Genomic DNA, 19,664 nt, shown 5'->3' with positions numbered 1-19,664 from the left:
CCTGCTATTGCAGCAGCATACACATAGGCTCCCCAGTATGACAATGTGCTAGGAGCTGTAAAAACTGAGGCTAAAAAAATGAAATATTGAAATGAAATGAAATGAAATGAAATGAAATACTTATGATAGAAAGACTCCATGTTCAACGCAATTATTGGTTGTGTCTTATTTAACATGTAATCTTGGGGAACAGCTCCAAAGAGTATTAAAAAGTACATTCTGAGTTCTCAGGGTTTTTTTCTCTTCTTTAAATAAACATAGTGAGGTTCCTTAAATAATCCTCTCTGCACTAAGCATAAGGGCAATCAAATATATGCAAAGACAAAACACAACAGGCATCAGAAACAATAGATTACACTCTTTGTGAGTGAGGTTTCTCTCCTGACCACCAGCATTCTAATAAGGCACTAAAGTGTTTTCACTTCACTTGTGAACTTTATCCCAAAAGATAGCAAAACAAAAGGCTTCTGAGCACTTTCCAAAAGTTGCCAGAGATGTCAAAATAAAGGAGGGAGATGGACACTGAGTATACAAACACCATGCCCGTGCTCCTTCCCAGGTGAACACAGAAACTTCTCAGGTGTGGTGCTGTCTCCCACGGGAGATCCTGTGCCCCAGCCATGGCCACACTGCCTCAGTCAGAACAAGCAGACGGAGTGACAGATTTTGAGCCCAAAAATGGATGTGAATCTCCAAGCTGCAGGTCATACAAGTTAACCAAAAAGGCCACTGATGTCCTAATACTTCCTGTTTTCTACATTAAATTCCCAGCCTAAGTGCTTTCCCTGTCTTTTTCTGGGCTAAACATCAGCCTCCCTGTCCTTGCCCCAGTTAAATACTAGGTGTGTTGTGTAAGGATGCCAAGCAATTTATCCTAATATGTGTTCTGTGATACCTGGTCTACTCTCTTTATGTCTCTGCAGAAACCTTCTTTTACACATTGGCCCATCCTTGCAAGACTAGCATACAAGTTGCTTTTCCAATGCCCTTAGTTTGGGACTTAAATCCCCTTCTAGTCCTTTTATCTATGGGGAAAAACTTGAAAACATAGCCCAGGCATAGGACAAAACCAGAGTCCAGGGACGAACAAAAGGAAGCCCAAATTTGCCTTGAGAACAGCTCATGAGTTTTTTTATTCAGTCTCATGACCAGCCAGGAACAGGCTGACTCATGTTGTTTGAGTGCCCTGGCTCAGCAATCCTGAGTTTGCTGTTGGAATTACTGTGTCCTCTGGTCCTCATACTTCTTCATCTCACCCTTGGCTGATTTGCATTGCTGGGGAAATACATGATTACAGAAGTTAAAAGTGAAAAATAATTAAAAATAACTGAGATCTAAATAACATGGCTTGGAAAGGTGTCTCCTGTACACCTGGCTTCTGTTCCTTAAGGTTTTCCTTCAAATTCCCAGTTGCAAATATATACTGTAAAAACATCTCACAAAAATAAATGTGATCTTTTTAAAAAGGCTGGTCCAGCAACTTTCTGTCCTCACTTTCCCTCAGTGATGAGACCCATTAAGGTTATTTTTGCAGCAACCAAGTTAAACAATTTAACAAGTTTTACTGAGATCCAAGTTTTCCCTTCCTTGATTCTACAGGACTGGAAGTGAGCCCATGGATCTTTTCCTTCAATTTCTTAATTTTTGTCAATCTGTTATGATGTCAGTGATACAATGCTTTGGGTTAATCTCCTTTTCTTACTTTTTTGTATTAGACTCTGAAATATGACTGACTCTGACTGGCTCTGCTAAAAGCATTCCATATTCCTTTGCTCAAATGCCATAGGAAATTACAAAACATATTTACCATTAACAATATTTTTGTATGTACCTGATGTAAAACATCCTCAGTTACTGGTTCAAATGTTACACCTAACACCCTATCGAGAATCCAACAGTAATCATCAGCAGAATAGCAACCAGAGATCTCGCTCCTGGTCTCGGCACCTGTTTTACAGTATGAAATACCATCAGTTTTGAAACAGGATTCTGCAGCCAACAAGAAAGATGGAGAGACACAATGTAGAAGGGCCTGGAGCAACAAGGAAAGACAGCTTATAAACTGAGGGAGAGTAGGGTTAGTTTATATATCCCCTATGAGGCCACTGAGGCCCTGGCACAGGTTGCCCAGAGAAGCTGTGGCTGCCCCATCCCTGGAAGCGACCAAGGTCAGGCTGGATGGGATTTGGAGCAACCTGGGATAGTGGAAGGTGTCCCTGTCCATGCAGGGATGGGATGAGAAAAGCTTTAAGGTCCCTTCCAACCCAAACCATTCCAGGATTCTGTGATGATTCTCTATAATGACAAGCAATATTAATAAAATGCTTGCAGAACTAGAGAGAAATTCAATAAGGACAGGGTAAGAAGAGCAATGTTTCACTAGCCACATGTTTTAAGCAAAAAAAAATTATATTTGAGCCCAGCTTCAACACAGAAGAAATATAGATTTCGCATATTCTCATATCATATTCTCATATTCAAGGCACCTAAATATCTGCCTATCTATAGAATCATAGATTTGTTTGGGTTGGAAGGGATCTTTCAAGGTCACCTAGTCCAATCTCCTTGCCGTGGGCAGGAAGATCTTCAACATCTAGCAAATGTTGAAAAATATCCTTTATCTGGCTCTAATCCATAGTTCTTATCCCAGAGCTGAAGAAGCCCTTGAGCCTGTCCAAGAGCAGGGGTGTATTTGATGCCAGCATCCAGATGGATTAAGAAATGGAGTATAAAGGGCCACCATCCCAGCAAACATCCTGACAGAGCTTTGTTTGGATGACCAGACTGTGACTGGTCAGCCACAGAAATCTGAGCAAACTCAAGTGACACACACACATAAAGCACACCAGTGCTTGGAATTCAAAAAGGAAACAGGCAGACCAGAAATTTCTTCACTGAAACAGGTGGAAAGGTGAGGATTGATACAACTTGCTACCAGCCCTCCACTGTTCAATGGAAGGTACTAGGAGGTGCTTGGGAAAGGAAGGAGGTAGCAAAATGTTGTTGGGAGTAAATGGGCACTCTTTCTTAGGAACAAAATGGATCTGGGAAGAAAATGTGACTCCGAGAGGCCCATCTCAGTCTTAGTGCCTCCTTACCACCGCTTTCTTACAACTGGGGCTTGAAGTGACAAATTTGGCTCAACACTCTGTTATACAGTGTGTAATAAAAATGTAACAATCATCTAAGCCCTTCTTAGTTGGTACAAAACTATCACCTTGATATAATTTTTGATTTCAGTGAAAACAACACTGATTGTTAACAGATTTTAGCAATTCTCAGAAACGTTGAATCCCAAACTTCAGAGATTAAAGCAATGGTATAATGGAGTGGAAGTGCTTGGACTGTTACCTTCGTTACAAATCAGACAGGAAAAGAAAACAATTAATACAAAATGCACAGATTTAAAACTACTCTCTCCAGAATGGTTATACTACCAACAGCACAGGTGAATATGTTTTTAATTTAAACATGTAAAGATCTTTAAAAGTATCCTAGGACACCAAGGACAAATATTGTGAAGTCTGCAGTGCAACAACAATAATTCGCTTAGCCAAATCAGCCAAGAAGTTAATCCAATTTACAATTTAAAATAAAATTCAATCCTACATACTGATATTACATTTGTCTTTTATCACACAGACAATTGTTACACAGTGGATATATGGCATTTATAAAGCTATTTATGCCTACATGCATACAGAAATACCTAGACACTCACATATACGCCCAAACCTGCATGTTTGAGTGCAAGGTCTGTTCCTCTGCTTGCTTTAGTCATTCAAATGTGGTTTCCAATCACATGCACACAGGGCAGCACTCAGTATTCAAGTGGAACCATCTCTCTGAGGAGCAGAGGCTTGGCACACAGCCCCCAGAGTTCATTATAATCATCATTTCCAAGCTCTTCTTGAAGAGAAACTCTGTTGTCAGGATTCTTTAGAAACCTGAGACCAATACCTCTTAATTTAAACAAGCATTGCTTTGCAGAAATCAAAAGAATAACAAAGAGAACGGTGTTTATAGGGAGACCACTTGCAACCAGCAATTCTAATTCTAAAAGCCCTGGTAAGGTTTCAGCTTCCACTGTTAGCATTAATCACTTTTTTACCAATGACATCAATTAAACAAACTTCTTTATCTTTAGCATAAAAAAACATAGGGACTAAAAATAAATCTGTTACAAAATATGGCTTTTGTTTATACATATTTACATAGACCTCAGATCTGCATTTATACAGTACCAGAAGGATGAAGCCATCTGATGCAGAAGATCAGCAAAGCAATCTGTAGGCTGTACAGGGGCCAGAAAAGAAATATTTGTAAGGTGGCAAACAACATTATGCAAGACATGCATGTGCTCTGGTTTGTGATGGAGAAACAGTTGTGTAAGTTGTGTATCCAGAGAGATTGGCAACCACTGGTCCTGCACACGAAAGAAAAAATCTCTCCTCTATGATTTCAAAGCTCAGGGCTACATCCTTGCTACTTCAGGATTTAACTGACTTGCAGTATTGCACCTCCTGTCTTCTCAAAGCACATGATGTGTCAGTAAAGTGAGATTTTTTTTTCATCTCACAGAGGAGGAATGCAATAGGAGAGGAAAAAGGGTGGGAAAGCCTTTCTCCCCGCCTTCCCTGTGCAGCCTGCTGGGAGATGTAGTCAAGCCACAACTGCCATGGAACAAAGGCGCACGGGAGCTGCAGGAAGGGGCCACAGCAGTGAGACCCTCCCTGGGTAACCTGTGCCAAGGGCAACTTCCAAGGGCATCATGGCAAGGAGTTTGGCTGGGGGGGAAGGAGGATCCCATGGGAGACCTCGCTCCCGCAAATCCCCTTGGCTTCATTGTTCTTGGGCATTGGCCAACTTTGTGGAAAATCCTTGTCCACACATGCTGTGGGAGGAACTGGGACAGAGAGCGGATATGTCACCCCCTCTGTGCACTAGGGCTCGGGCAATGGGAATTGTGGCTCCTGAGCCTGGGGTTGCCAAGCTGGAAAACTTCTGCCCTGCTTTAAGTTTGTATATATGAGGTCGTGAAATGGGAGCCAGAAAAATCACTCCTTGGATTTGATATTGCTCAACATATCTCACCAGGACAACACAATGTTCTTCCCAACATCTAACACGTTCATTTTAATATTTCTAAATGAAAAATTAAGGGGTGTTCTTTCTCCATCTTTCTCCAGTGGTGTCAGCATTTTTAACCTACACCTCGATGCACAACTACCCCCTACATCTCTACTGCCACTCCTTAGCTCTTTTTTTCTGTATTTATGTTCTAACTGTGGGGGGAGAGGAGTTAAATGGCTTCTTCCTTTCAGCCTCCTGGGCAAGCAACTGTGGGAATAGAAAATGCAAATTCTTGGAGGTCCTATGCGGGTTTGGGGGGTTTTTTTTTGGTAAAGTAAATCAACTGCTCAGCTTATAATTCTAAACAGAGAGGGGAAGTGGCTCTCAACCATGCAAAGTCCTTTGCTAATGTTTGCCAGTTTTCTCGGTGATTCTTCCCAAGGTATTGCAGCACAAGGCAATAGACTGGATGACTGGATCTCTTTCTTTTGCTCTCTCCTTTGTCCCGCCATGTTAACCAAGGTTAATCCACAGCTCCTGAGGACGAGTCTCCTTCTCTCCAGTACATCAGCTGTTACTTCTCATTTCATGGCTCACTGGTGACACTCTTGAGATCTTATTCTCTTTACATGTCCAACCTGTTTCATTCCCCACATGCTTTTGACTTTCCTCAAGTCTTTTATCCATTAAAGCCACTGGGCTTGTGTATTTTATTGGGGTGAGAGAAGGAGGAACAGGAGGAGAAGGAAGGACAGCCAGCGTGTCCAGCCAGAGGGGGATGCCAGAGAAGAGGAAGGAGGGAGGGGAGGGATGCTCCAGCTTCTCTCCTTGGTGTGCTGCGAGACAGGGTAACAGGACAGGGCTTTGTCCTACACCCGAGGCTGGCCAATTGCCCCCAAGTTCAGCTCCGGCTCCTCAGCCCTGGGCTCACTCAGGAATCATGTGGCTCAAAGAAAGCGAGAAAAGCAAGCTCCACCTCCTCCCATGTCCGCAGGAATCTCATTCACCACTCGCCTCTCCATCTCCACGTCTCTGCCAGGACCTGCACATCCTGTCCAGCCATGGCGTGGTTTCTTGGGCTCTACTGCGGCCACGAACACCAAGGGATGCGGCACAGCCACTGCTGGCTTTGAGGGTGCTTTCTTTTTCTCTTTTTCTTTTTCTTTTTCTTTTTCTTTTTCTTTTTCTTTTTCTTTTTCTTTTTCTTTTTCTTTTTCTTTTTCTTTTTCTTTTTCTTTTTCTTTTTCTTCTTTTTTTTCTTTTTCTTCTTCTTTTTCTTTTTCTTCTTCTTTTTCTTTTTCTTTTTCTTTTTCTCTCACCTTTTTTTCTTTATTTTTTTTTCTGGTAGCCAAAGAAGCAACCTGCAGAGACTATGTGGAAGGGCTGATCAGCAGTCGCTCCTCGTCACCGTATCAGGTGGGGGATACATCCGGCTGATTTAATGACTGGCTGGGGAACACCGGCTTTGCCTGGGGAAGGAATCTGTTTGGAGGGCAGGGAGAAAGGGGAAGGGTTAAGGAAGGTGCATCTGCCAAAGTGAACAGGAAGCTCTGGAAAAGCAGCTGTGCCCTGTGCTCCCTCAATAGCAGCTGAACAAGCATCACCAAGAGCTCAGCCCCTCAGTCACTCCGGGCTGCCCACAGCCCATGCCCCACCACTGGGCTCCGGGCTCTGCTGCTTGGAAGGAGTCATGAGGACTCCCACCAGCTCTGTGCCCCAGAGCTCCACTCAGAGCTCCCAAGAGCATTCAGCAGGCTGCCCTGGATGTGTGGGACCACCTGCCCCCATTCCAGGACTGCCTAGTTTTTACAGGAATTACAAACCCCATAGTCAAAGTGAGATTAGGATTAGGACTGCTCAATTTCACACACACTGTAAAAAATCACTGCTGGAGTTTGAAATGCATGCTTAGACATTTTTCCTGTTGTTAACCTGCCTGCAGGGCAACAAAACTGGAGAAGAGTCTAGAGAGTAAGGCATATGAGGTGTGGCTGAGGGAGTTGGAGGGGTGCTCAACCTGGAGAAAAAGGAGGCTCAGGAGGGACTTTTCTCTCCTTACAGCCCCAGGCATGAGGGTGCAGCTAGATAGGGCTCAGGCTCTGCTTCCAGGGCAAAAAGAAATAACACCTCAAGTTTTGCCAGGGAAGATTCATGTTGGACATCAGGAGGAATTTCTTCATGGAGAGGGCTGTCAGACTTTGGAAGAGGATGTGGTGGAGCTCCCATCCCTGGAGGCTTCCAAGGAACAACTGGATGTGGCACTCAGTGCTCTGGTATGGTTGACAAACTGGTGATTGGTCACATCAAGATTAGTGTTAGACTCTAATCTTAGAGGTCTCTTCCAACCTAAATAATTCTATGATAATATGTATGATCCCTAGTCTTTCTTACCTTTCCCAGCCACCTTCAGTGACTCTGTTTCAATTAGTCACACACCAAAGCCAGGGCCTCTCTGTGGAGTACAGGGATGTGGCAGTGACTACACAGTTCCAATCATAGACTGCAGTGAGGGGAAGCACTGAACACATAGCTGGGAAATCATCTCCTTATGGGATGAAATCCATGGTGCGGCACAGAAACAGAAGAGGAATTGAGAATTGTTGGAGTGGGATTGTGGGAGAGGATGGTCCTCAAATTCCATAGGGAAATGGACTTCAGTATTTCATCAAAGAGAGGCTCTGGAAATTGAAGTCTAAAGGATCCTTAACGTTGCCTGAGACATCCTGAACAGTCTTTCTACTCAGAGCTTCTTGTTAACCTTCAGCAGACTGCTCTGCTTGCTGGCTGTGTGTTGGCTCTGCATGGCCTGGTTTTTGATAGTGGGGGGGCCACAGGGGTGGTTTCTGTGAGAAGCTGCTGGGAGCTTCCACCGTGTCTGGCAGAGCCAATCCCTGATGGTTCTGAAGATGGACATGCTGCTGGCCAAGGCTGGGCCAGTTAGAGATAGTGGTAACACCTCTGTGATAACAGATTTTAAACGAAAATCAAAACAAAGATAGTGGGGCAGTTTTAACTCCAGATAGAGAAGAGGAGGAGGTGAGAACATGCGAGGGAAACAATATGGGGACACCAAGGTCAGTGCAGAGGAAGAGCAGGAGGTGCCAGAGCTGAGATTCCTCTGCAGGCTGTGGTGAGACCATGGTGAGGCAGCTGTGCCCCTCAGCCCATGGGGATCCATGGGGATGCAGAGATCCACCCACAGCCCATGGGGATCCATAGGGATGCAGAGATCCACCCACAGCCCATGGGGATCCATAAGGATGCAGAGATCCACCCACAGCCCACGGGGATCCATGGGGGATGCAGAGATCCACCCACAGCCCATGGGGATCCATGGGGATGCAGAGATCCACCCACAGCCCATGGGGATCCATAGGGATGCAGAGATCCACCCACAGCCCACGGGGATCCATGGGGATGCAGAGATCCACCCACACCCATGGGGATCCATGGGGATGCAGAGATCCACCCACAGCCCATGGGGATCCATGGGGGATGCAGAGATCCACCCACAGCCCATGGGGATCCATGGGGATGCAGAGATCCATGCACAGCCCATGGGGATCCATGGGGATGCAGAGATCCACCCACAGCCCATGGGGATCCATGGGGATGCAGAGATCCACCCACAGCCCATGGGGATCCAGGGGGATGCAGAGATCCACCCACAGCCTGTGGGGATCCATGGGGATGCAGAGATCCACCCACAGCCCTTGGGGATCCATGGGGGATGCAGAGATCCACCCAGAGCCCATGGGGATCCATGGGCATGCAGAGATCCACCCACAGCCCATGGGGATCCATGGGGATGCAGAGATCCACCCACAGCCCATGGGGATGCAGAGATCCACCCACAGCCTGTGGAGGAGGTGCCCACACTGGAGTGGGTGGATGCCTGGAGGAGGCTGTGATCCAGTGGGAGACCCAGCAGAGAGAGGGGCTCTGCTTCCAGGCTGGAGCAGCCTGTCCTTGGAGGACTGCACCCCACGGGAAGAGACACCCACCCTGCAGCAGATTTGGGAGGACTGCTGCTGGAGAAGTTCACAGAGAACTGTCTCCTGTGGGAAGGGACTCCACAGTCTCACAGGGGAAGGACTCCTCTCCCTGAGCAGTGCAAGAAAATCTCAGTGATGAACTGACCAAAGCCCCCACACCCTGTCTCCCTGCACTGTCGATGGGAATGAGAGAGGGGCTGGGGGAAGAAAAGGTGTTTTAAGGGCTTATTTTATTTTTCATTGTCCTCCTCTGATTTTGTTATTTATAAATTCACTTAATATCTCAAGTTTAGCCTGTTTTGCCCTTGGAATGTTTTCTCCAGGTCCTTATCTCAACTCACAAGCCCTTCATTAAATTTTTGTCTCCCTTGTCAAGCTGTAGCAGGGAAGGGCAAGTGAGCAGCTCTCATGGGTGCCTGGCGTTTGGCCAGCATCAAACCATGATAGTTTGGTAATCCAGCGTTGTGCATAAAAGGCTGAAAATTCCACTCTGTACTGGACCTGCATGAATGAGGAATGGTGACACTTCACATCAGAGAGCCCCCTCCACCACAGAGATGATGCTGGAACTTCACATCCCCTGTTCCCCACCACCACCTTTCCCACAGCAGTGGCACTCACAGTTATGTGTCTGGCCAAGTCAGAAACTGATCCAGCTGACCACTACCCCCTCAGAAAAATTAGTTGTTTTTCAAAGCAGATTTTTTTCCTCTCCCACATTCCCATGCCTTTGAAGTGCTTAATATTAACACTAGGCATGGAAAAGTCGTCATCTGGGGAGTCACCAAATACAGTAAGAAATTACTCATTTCACTGAGGATAATATTTAGTTCTCTTTTTTGTTGCTTCTATTATCCAGATATGTAAAGTTGCATATTTCCAAGTGCCAAGGTGCTGCTGAGTGTAATGTGTATTAGCAACCTACAGTACCTCATTATACATTATTCTAATTCACCTTCAAGATACAGCTGTACTTTCATGACAAAAACTAAAATTTCTGAACAATGTTCAGTACAAACATCTACAGTGCTCCAAATGGTGACAGGAAGTGCAACCTCTTTGCTGAAATAAGTGATATGAAAAACAGACTTGCCATATAATAATTTGGAGCTAACAGAAAAATAACAAGGTTGAATTCACTTATCAAGTGGATCCAAGAAAGAGTCTCTCATATTTTTTGAGAGGCAAACCCCCATCTTTTACCTAGTAGATCAGCCCCCTGCATGCCCTGGAAATAAGTGGGTATGTGATAGATCTAGAAATAGACAGCTGTCATGGTAATGGATGCTCAGAATAACCAGTTACACCCTCTTCCTTCCTCTTAATCTCCCACTTATTGACCCTATCCTGGATTACCCTGCTTGCACAACTGTATCCTAAAGGGTGACTTACTGGCAGCGAGCCTGGACTGCCGAAATTCACTGGGTATGGGCTGTCTGTGCAGAGATAAATCAGACTGGCACAGTAGCCAATGCGCTCACAGAGCTGCTCTGCTTGATGAGCACTTGGTGGCAGCAGAATTGTCGGAGCCTGGGTCAGGCTGACCAGCCTAGCCTCTCACTGCTGCTAGGGCAGGACAAGGAACATCTCCTCTGGAAATATGGGTGAGGAAACAATGGAACAGAGTGTAAGCTTTCCTCCAGCAGTCCTGAGAAAACATCTTCCCTATGCCAAGACAAACTTTAAAGTGTAATCTTAGCATTTTCTTAAAAAATCATACAACTCTTTTCCAACTCCTACTTCTCTCACTCTCTTTTAAGGACATCAGTATTTTTCAGTTATAAAAGAGTCTTTGTAATGTATTCATTTTGTGAGTCCTTTTGTTACCTCCATATAATTCTCCCAGGCAATTATTACCACAGCCATTGTTACACAATCCAGTTAAAAGTAGTTCTTCCATGCCTCTGTCTCTTTCTCCTGCTGCAAAATGAAATGTTTGAATGAAGAGCTACATTCCTCAAGAAAATGAGCTCTTCAAAAGGAAGGTGATGGAAAGTACATATTAATTAACAATGCTAAATTGTTGGCTGGTATTTATATCACATTTACAGACTAGGAATGGAGAAAGAGTTTATTTTCTCTGGCACAAGTCATCTTATTAACATAAAATAAAAATGGAAAAAAACCAAAAACCAAACTAGGAATATACAAACCCTTTCTCTTATTCATTTTCTCTGCAGAAATGAGTGAGTGAGCATTTCCTGTCAGTTGATTACTCCCCAGAGACTGCTACATCACTGACCCCGCAACAAGTGAAAAATTCTCAAACCCTCTCCTCAGAATATCATAATCTCCTACCAAGGACATCTTACTTTGGTTTCTGCATCACTGGAACAGGCAGGAGAATTACAAAAGCTTCCGTGTATGTCAGTTTGAGACAACACTGTCTGCTGTGGTTAGACTGGCAGGGACAGAAGGACCTGCTCCCTCCACCTTTGTGCACCACACCAGACAAAGAGGGGCCCAAGACTGACCATGGAGCACTATAGTACAGCCAGGTGGGAGCAAAAGTCTTTTCAAAATATATTGGATATACCTGCTGCTTTTACTCCATGTTTGTCCAGTGTCACACAAAATCAGGTGTTTCCCAGTTGGCAAAATATCTTCTTATTGTGAGAGGACCAGTCCCTCCAAGGACCATGGGAAGGGCATTTCAGGCTCTGACTCAAAAAAGGCAGTCAATACAGCCTAAGTGTGGTCAGAGCAATGCCTGACAGCCTTGTGCACATTGCAGAGCACGTTTTCACACTGCTCTGCCAGCACAACCATGTTGCTTGTGCTGCCTCAAGCCAAAGAGTAGCTGCATCACATTAGGAGTTTGGTCAGGCTCGTGGTGGCTGCATCCCCCACCTCATGCAATGTGATGTGATGTCAGTGTGATTTTATTCATACACAGTTATGTCCTGGGTGATGTCTGAAAGATAGGCTGGGAATAAATCCCCATAGACCAGTGTCTACAGAGCAGGTATTTGTTTATTGCAGTGCTGGTGGTGAGGGGGATTTCTCCACCTAAGTCACCCACCTTTGCCGAGTGCTGTGGTATATTTATACAGTAAGGATTGCCTAGTATCACTGTACCACTCACTACAACATCATCTCATACGTGCTGGAACTAATTTACACAGTATGAGCATGGTTATTAGATACTTCTTTTGCACTGCACTTGCACCTCCCCAGTTTGGGGGCCATTGAGGTTTTTTGATGAAGGCTTCCAAAATATTCTTCACATCTAAACTTTTCAACTTGCCTTCAGAGCAGCGCAGTTACGGTATTCCTTGGTCTGTCTGGTCCTACCCAGCCCAAATTCTTTGTTTTGTGGCTAATCAGCTTTGCATTTGCCAATTTCTCATTAGTAATATACTTATCTATCTCTAAATCTCTCCACCTGTTTTTTTCTTCCTTTTTTGTGCGTTCAGCATTAAGCAACTAGTTAACAATATATTAGATATTACATTGTATAGAAAGTTATTTATATAAGGTATATAGGTATAAAAATTATGATTCAGGTTATATGGGTATATAAAGAGTCCTGATGTAGGTTCGGGTTATAAGGTTATATTGATATCTTATAACTCAAGCTGTATAAGCACCTTTTAACTTTGATCTCAGTTATACAGGCATCATGGGTTACAGAAGGATAATGCCACTGTGGGGTGTAACCAAACCATGTATTCCACTCCCATCTATGTAATTTTTGACAAACTGTTAATCATGGGTCATTCATAGTAGCTGCCCAGTGCATACCCAATCCCTCAGGCTACACGATGGGTGTTAAATGAGATGAGGGAGAAGAGGCAAACCCTTGAGTTTCTTTGTCTTCACAAATTACTCAGACATGGTAATTCCCTCCAAGAAAGTACCAGCACAGTTACCCATCCTAAGGGGGCGTCATCTCTGCTAATGGGCTTATATACCTTATAACTCACAATATTACACAGTTCAGTTGTGAAACTCCCCACCCTGGCAGAGATACTGAGCACTCCCACCTGAACCTGACCATATGTAACTGGGGACTTGGGACTTGGATGGATCCAGAGGAGGATCAGAACTCTCACAGGACCATCACTTTTGACTGCAACCACCATTTGACAGGAATGCGACCACCACTCTGAACATCAGGGTGTTAAGCTGTACTCTGTGGGTTTAAGCCTTTTTTTTCTGTGTATCATTGTGTTTATTGTAATCTTCCTATTAAATTGTAACTCTGATCTGTAAACCCTCTCAAGGTAATTGTATGGGGTTCCTTTCTCCCACTGGTTTACTTTCAAACCAGCACAAATTAGCAAATCAAAACACTTTTCCAATGATGCCTTTGAACCCGAAGTTGCCATGTTTAGGCCACTTTTAAATGTGTTTCAGTTTCAGGCACCAGAAGCTCTTGGAGGCCATCTCAGCCTGCAGGCTTTTATAACACCAAGAATTTTGCTACCAAAGTCATCTTAGTTTGGGAAATACTTTCAGATATTTATTTTTATTCAAGTTTAGTTTTCTTCCCTGCATTCTAAGCAAACTAGTGAGAGGAATGCTGGATTTGTCTTTACAAACAAACTGTGGGTCTGCTGGCAGATAAGACTAGCACTGAGAGATAAAGGAAACAATGGGATTGATTCCACTGATTGATGAATGGAAACAGATATTTGCCTTTACACTCAAACTGTAGGTTTGCTGATAAATGAAACTGGGTACTGGAAGATGAAAGAAATAATGGGGGAAAAACTATGAATTCTATAAGAATTAAAAATTAAAGGGGAGGGTTATACATTAGAGGGGAATGTCAGGTATCAGCTGTTCGGGGAAGTCTGTGCCTCTCAAGTACCTCAGCCAAAGGGGAAAGAGAGAGGGAAATGCAGCCAGGAAAGCAGGATAAAAAGGAGACTGCACCCTCCAAAAATTTGAGAGGTCCCAGGGGAATGCCCCATGGCCTCTCCCTTTATTCAAATAATGCAAAAGGGACTCCTCTGCCTCCTTTTTGGATATAAACCTCTAGTGTTTGTGGATTAATTTTCCTGACACTAGGTTAAGACATAAGTCTATAAAAGAAAAGTCTTTAAAAGTCTCAATGACTTCTGCACTTAGCCATTTATTTTCAAAATTTTAGGAAACACTTGTTGCTATCACGCTAGGGAAGACAAATAATAGCAACATGCTTCTTGGGTGAAAAAGAAGCATTTATTGAAAGTTTGACTTCTATTTATAGGACGGTTTGCAAAGCTCAGAGAGGACAGTAGGTTATTGGACAATAAAAAAAAAACAATTCATGTCACGTACACACCGTACTATCACACAAAAACCACTAAGTGCTTAATCATGTTATTAATTCAGTTCTATCACCATAGAACTTTCTTTCTGAGAAAAGTCCACAACCAAAGCTGTGTATCTTCACAGCCTGGGAAAAATTCTGAACTATCTAAAAAAACTTAGGAAAAATCCTGACTGGAATTTTCCTAGGCCACTAACAGTGTCCACAAACACTCATGTGCCAAAACCCTGTTTTTTCAATCATTCTGAACAAAGATGCTGGATCAACTTTTTATTCCATTGCCATGCAACAACACTTTAGCTATACATAGACAGAAGCCATCTTCTCCATGTTCACAAACCAGGAACTCTTTCAACCTGGCTTGAACTTGACTGGAAGCCCTGCTTGAGCAGTGGGAAGAAATTATTACAGTAATTTCACAATTATAAGCTGCACCTGATTGTAAGCCGCACCTCCGGGTGTCGGCAATGTTTCGTTCTTTGTCCATATATAAACCACACCTGATTATAAGCCGCACTTTCATTCACAGCGAACTTTCACAAAGTTGACAATTAGTAACAGAATCATGGGATTTTGGGGTTTACTGGCAGGTGCCGACCTTGGAAACATTATTTCCAAGCAAAAAAAGATACAGACAATAGCTGCGGCAGTGTACCCTGCAAGTTTTATTTACAAGCGGAAAAAGATACAAACAATAGTGTGGCCATTTTGCAAGCATTTCCAACCGATGCATGTTGCCTTTAAACAGCTGCTCAGTCATGCTAATGGGAGGCCGCTCAGCCGCACAAGACTGAAAACATGGAAAAAAATACAGAGAAATATCACGGGCTCAAATTGGCCCCACCACCCCACCTCCAGGTCTGTGCGGGCTCTGGCTCAGTTCGGGGCTGCTGCAGGCTGGCACTTCCAGGTTGGCAGATTTCCGAACTTTGTTCATATATTGGCCACTCCTGAGTGTAAGCCGCACTTCTGTGTTGGGACCAAAATTTTAGTAAAAATGGTGCGGCTTATAATCGTGAAATTACTGTTCTTTTTATTCCATCAGGGAAGTTCTGTGATGTGACTCCAGATTTACTCCAGGAGGAAAGAAAGACTCTGGTGCTGTAATTACAGTCCTTCTGACTAAGGATGGTCCTGTTGAGTGTAGCTCTATAGACATCAATCTAAGTAGAGACAGGCCCCATGCGACTGTGTAGCAGATGTCAATTTTCTATTTAAACTCTGCTCTCCCTGTGACTAGTGAAGGAGAAATAAATGATCAGAGGAAGACTCAAAAATCTTACTTACCCATTTAATCATTTTCACAGTTAAATCTCTTTGCAAAAATTGCTGAAAATCAGGAACAGGAGGTGAATGGCATGGAAAATACTCATCTGAAGACCAGAGTGGAATTGCAACTTTGTGTTGTCTTCATCCCAAAAGTCCATTTGCCCCTTACATAAAAGGAGAATGTGCAGTTGTGTGGACCAGCTAACAGCTAATGCCACTTAAAAGAGATGTGTATCTCCTGTGGGCACGGCCCAACAGCACAGAGAGAGTGGAGACTAGGGACCACAGAATTAAGGCAAAAGGAAAACTGGGGATAGAAAGTTTCCATTTTCACCATTATTCTCCCCAAGATAAATTGCAGCATATTGACTTGAAATAAAAATAAGTCTGATAGTAAACGAGCAGTATCTTGAATACTGAAGAGAAGTAACTCTAAATCAAATGCAATATGGTAGAATATTCCAGGGATTTTTAATTTATATGCCTTTTAATTCCCCTAAACAAGGCCTCTTTCTGGAGATAGTAAAAGAGATACAAATAGTAAAAGCTTGTTATTTATCAGCTTGATTTGGTTTTTTTCTCACTAAAAAATATTGCCCTGTAACAAATGCCCTCTGTGAAAAACATCTACTCTACAGAGCAGTTTTAAAAACAGACTCACTGATTTGCTTCAGAGAGACAAAGTTTGCACTCTCTTATGTTTTGTTCAAATATATTAATCTCAGAGGGGCACTAGTCTGGCAGAATTTCCTGGCGTGATGGATCCCCAGTCAGACTAGGTAAGAGGCATGCAAGAGAGGATGGGATGAGAAGCCCTGTATCTCTGTGTTTCTGTGGTGGGAGCTATTACCATTTATTAACTTCATACAAACCCTTGTGTGGGCTCCATGAAGTAACCAAAAGGGTTTAAACAAGGATGTGCAATTTCCCTGAGCAGTGTTGGAAAGAAAGCAACAGGTCTTTCTGCTTGCTGGTTGGTCTCCAGAGCAGTAAAAAAACCATGTGATGGCATTATGGAATTGCTTTCCTTGTGTTCTAAAGCATTATTCCTGAGCCTCACTCCATTGCCTGAATGCCAAAGCAAGAAGTGCTCCTCTGTGTCCATGACTCAGCTTATTTCAAAGACCTCAGCTATTTTCTCTGACATGGCCTAGAACTGCAAATTTTAACAGGGAACCAGCTTTGAATTTGTTATTTGTCTTACTTTAAATGCTAATATATGCTAGCAGAAAATAGGTTCTCTTTTTTTCTTAAATGAACTTTTGCCTTTTGAGACTCTTTCTCTAGGTTCGAGGTTATTCACTAGTGCGAATCCACACTCCCAGACTTACAGCTTACCTAAATATGGAAATGCAATCACAAATAACTATCTACAAATATTCTAGGACGTTACCAAAACAGTAAATAGGATTAGTTTACTTTGAATTTACAAGAGGAAAATACACTTGGTCAATTACCACATCTTAGCTGAGGGGAGGTAAATTTCTAATACATTTGAATTCAAATGTAGAAGGCCACTTGACCATATCAAACTGATTTTATATATACACTTTTTTTTTTAGCATTATAGATTTAAAAAAAAAAAACAAAGGTAGAAATTTGCTTTGTGTTCCCACAAGTGACCACTTTCTATTCATCAAACTGTGTTTCCAGAAAGAAAAACCCAAACTGCACAGAATTTAAAGTTATATTTTAGGTGTCACACTAAATCTTTAGCTCAACCTAAAATACTATGTTTTCCTGTTCTGTGTTTAATAACATTTTTAAAATAAAGCACAACGTTGTAACCTAAGTAGCTAGAGACCCAGATTTTCCTATTTTCTCAGCCAAAACCTCACTTTTCAATTAATAAACTGTATTTGAAAATTTTTGCTAGTTCTAGCACTGAGAGACCTTCTGTAAAACACCATTTTTCTACGCAAACACTTTACCTAATTTATAACCAAAGGAACTGGGGCCAGAGCTATCAGTCGAACTTAAAAGGGCCATTTGTGATAGTATTAGAGACTGCATGGGAAGATTTTGTCATCCTGCAAACAAAGGCCGTGAAGCACAACTTTATGTAAAGAATAGATGCTTTCAGGATAGAATTTTGGATATGCAATCTGCCAGATGCATTTATCAGAAATTATTTTTTTTAGACAAAAATAATGTTGGTTTCCAGTTCTGTAACAAACAAAAATTATATAGAAATACAAACAAATTTTGTTGTTTCCTTGTCTACTTTCTTAAAGGTGTTCTCATAGGGCTTTCAGTAGACAAAAGCCAAGGATTTAAAAGCATCAACTGTGACCACACCAGTTGTTCCTCCTGAATTGCTTGCACAGTTATTTAAGTGCTAAATACCAACTGCCCACAGGAAAATTGCCTAAACAAACTCACATAGCTTCCCTCCTTCATGTTTACAAATTTAGTTGCTCCATAACATCCATACCCATCTTTTCCTGGGATGAAAGTGGCAGGAAGAAAGGAAGAGTTGGAAGGGAGATTAGGAAAACTGCAAGTATCTGTTATCTACACAATGAGTCTTACAGGCTGCTCCTCCTGCAGTGCTGGAAAACACAAGCATAAGGAAGCCACAGTGGGGAAAGGACATTTCCCACAGCCTGGAGAAGACAAACCCCTTCCAGGTGCACAGAGGTTGGGAATGGGCATTCCTAGAGCACTTACCAGGAACAGCGGAGTTTCTGTTCCTCTAGGTGACATCCCTGTGGGAAAAATGGGGATCAGTCTTGCACCATGTCACAGAGATGTACAGTACTCCTCACAGAATTGAATGAGAAAACTGGGAAATCTCTCAAGAGGAGCATCAGCAGGAGTGCAGAGAGGGGCGTGATCTGCTGCCAACGCTTCAGTTGATGCCAACAGGAAAAACACTGGACTCGAAGGACTCAAAGTGGCTCAGAGCCCTTGGTGCTTTATGAAAACATTCCCCCTCTCAGCACTTTCACAGCCCATTTTCTTTGCATTTTGGGATCATTTTCCCCCACCTTCTCTTTCATGTAATTTTTGGAGTTTTCCTACTTCAGCTGAATGGTACAAAGAGCTGAGGTCACTATTTTTGTTGTTGCTTACAAAACAGTTTAAATATTGCAGGGCAGGAGAAAACTGGAGCAGAGGGGTAATGCACCCCAAGGTTCATGGTGGCCCTGAGTTAATGGCAGCCTCAGACAGAGAGAAAAGGTGGGGGGTTCTCTTTGCCCAGGCTCTCATGTGTCTGGTGCGGTATCCTGGTGTCAGGAAAACCCACAAATGCCAGAGGTTTATGTCCAAAAAGAAGACAGAGGAGTCACTTTATTCAAATAAAGGGGGAAAGAGGCCACCAGAGCACATGCTCACGGCATTTTCTCTCTCGAGGTTTTGGAGGGTGCAGCTTCTCTTTATCCTGAACTCCCAGTCACACGTTACCCACTTCTTTCCCCACTGGCTGGGGTAGTCAGAAGGTACAGCCTTCCCAAACCGCCTGCCACATATTTCCCCTCGAACCTGGCATTTTACCCCAAAATTCAGAAGTTCAGGTTTGTGCAGGCCCTTATCTGTTTCAGGGGCCTGGGCACTGTAACAATCCTGCTGCCGTAGAGACATTAAGCCCCATTTCAAAAGTGTTAACACCCATACCTTCACCAATCAAAGTATTTGTAAAGACATTAGCACCGTGAGAAACAATGCTTGTTTTAAAAATTTCAAAGGTTTATTAAACCTTAACCAAATATAACAAATTACTGAATAAGGAAAATTACAGCGCTGGGAGCACGGAACTAAACCACCATGTGCTCATTTACAAAATGGATGCTCTGCTTCTTATGCCCTTAGCCCCTCCTAATAATGTCTTGTCAGTCAACTCCTTCTCTGCCATCCATTGGTGGATCCTTCTTTTTTGCAACCTGATCGGAGGTCAGGTGTTGCCATGCGGCACCTCCCAGTAACAAGCCTGCCCTTCCCCCCAATGCCCTGACTACCAAGGCAGTCCAGTGGAATCAATACGAGAGGGAGGGGAAGGAGGACTATGGGGAGAACATATAAAAATAACATAACTATACATCTATAAAACTTCCCTTAACATACAC

At 43.2% G+C, this 19,664-nt stretch overlaps 1 protein-coding gene across 1 annotated transcript in view; it reads right to left on the bottom strand.

The window, feature by feature from the left end:
- LOC116995572 (PHD finger protein 21B-like) overlaps positions 1-18,346 on the bottom strand; it is a 182,236-nt gene extending 163,890 nt beyond the window's left edge. Inside the window, exon 1 of the mRNA XM_033058420.1 lies at positions 18,268-18,346. Within this exon, the coding sequence (XP_032914311.1) occupies positions 18,268-18,303 (36 nt within the window). The 5' untranslated portion in view covers positions 18,304-18,346. The remainder of the gene's footprint in view (positions 1-18,267) is intronic.
- Between the last annotated feature and the right edge of the window lie 1,318 nt (positions 18,347-19,664).

The sequence above is a fragment of the Catharus ustulatus genome, chromosome 4, assembly GCF_009819885.2.
Source record: "Catharus ustulatus isolate bCatUst1 chromosome 4, bCatUst1.pri.v2, whole genome shotgun sequence".
NCBI classification, from domain to species: Eukaryota; Metazoa; Chordata; class Aves; order Passeriformes; family Turdidae; genus Catharus; species Catharus ustulatus.
This window is presented reverse-complemented; position numbering and strand designations above follow the sequence as displayed.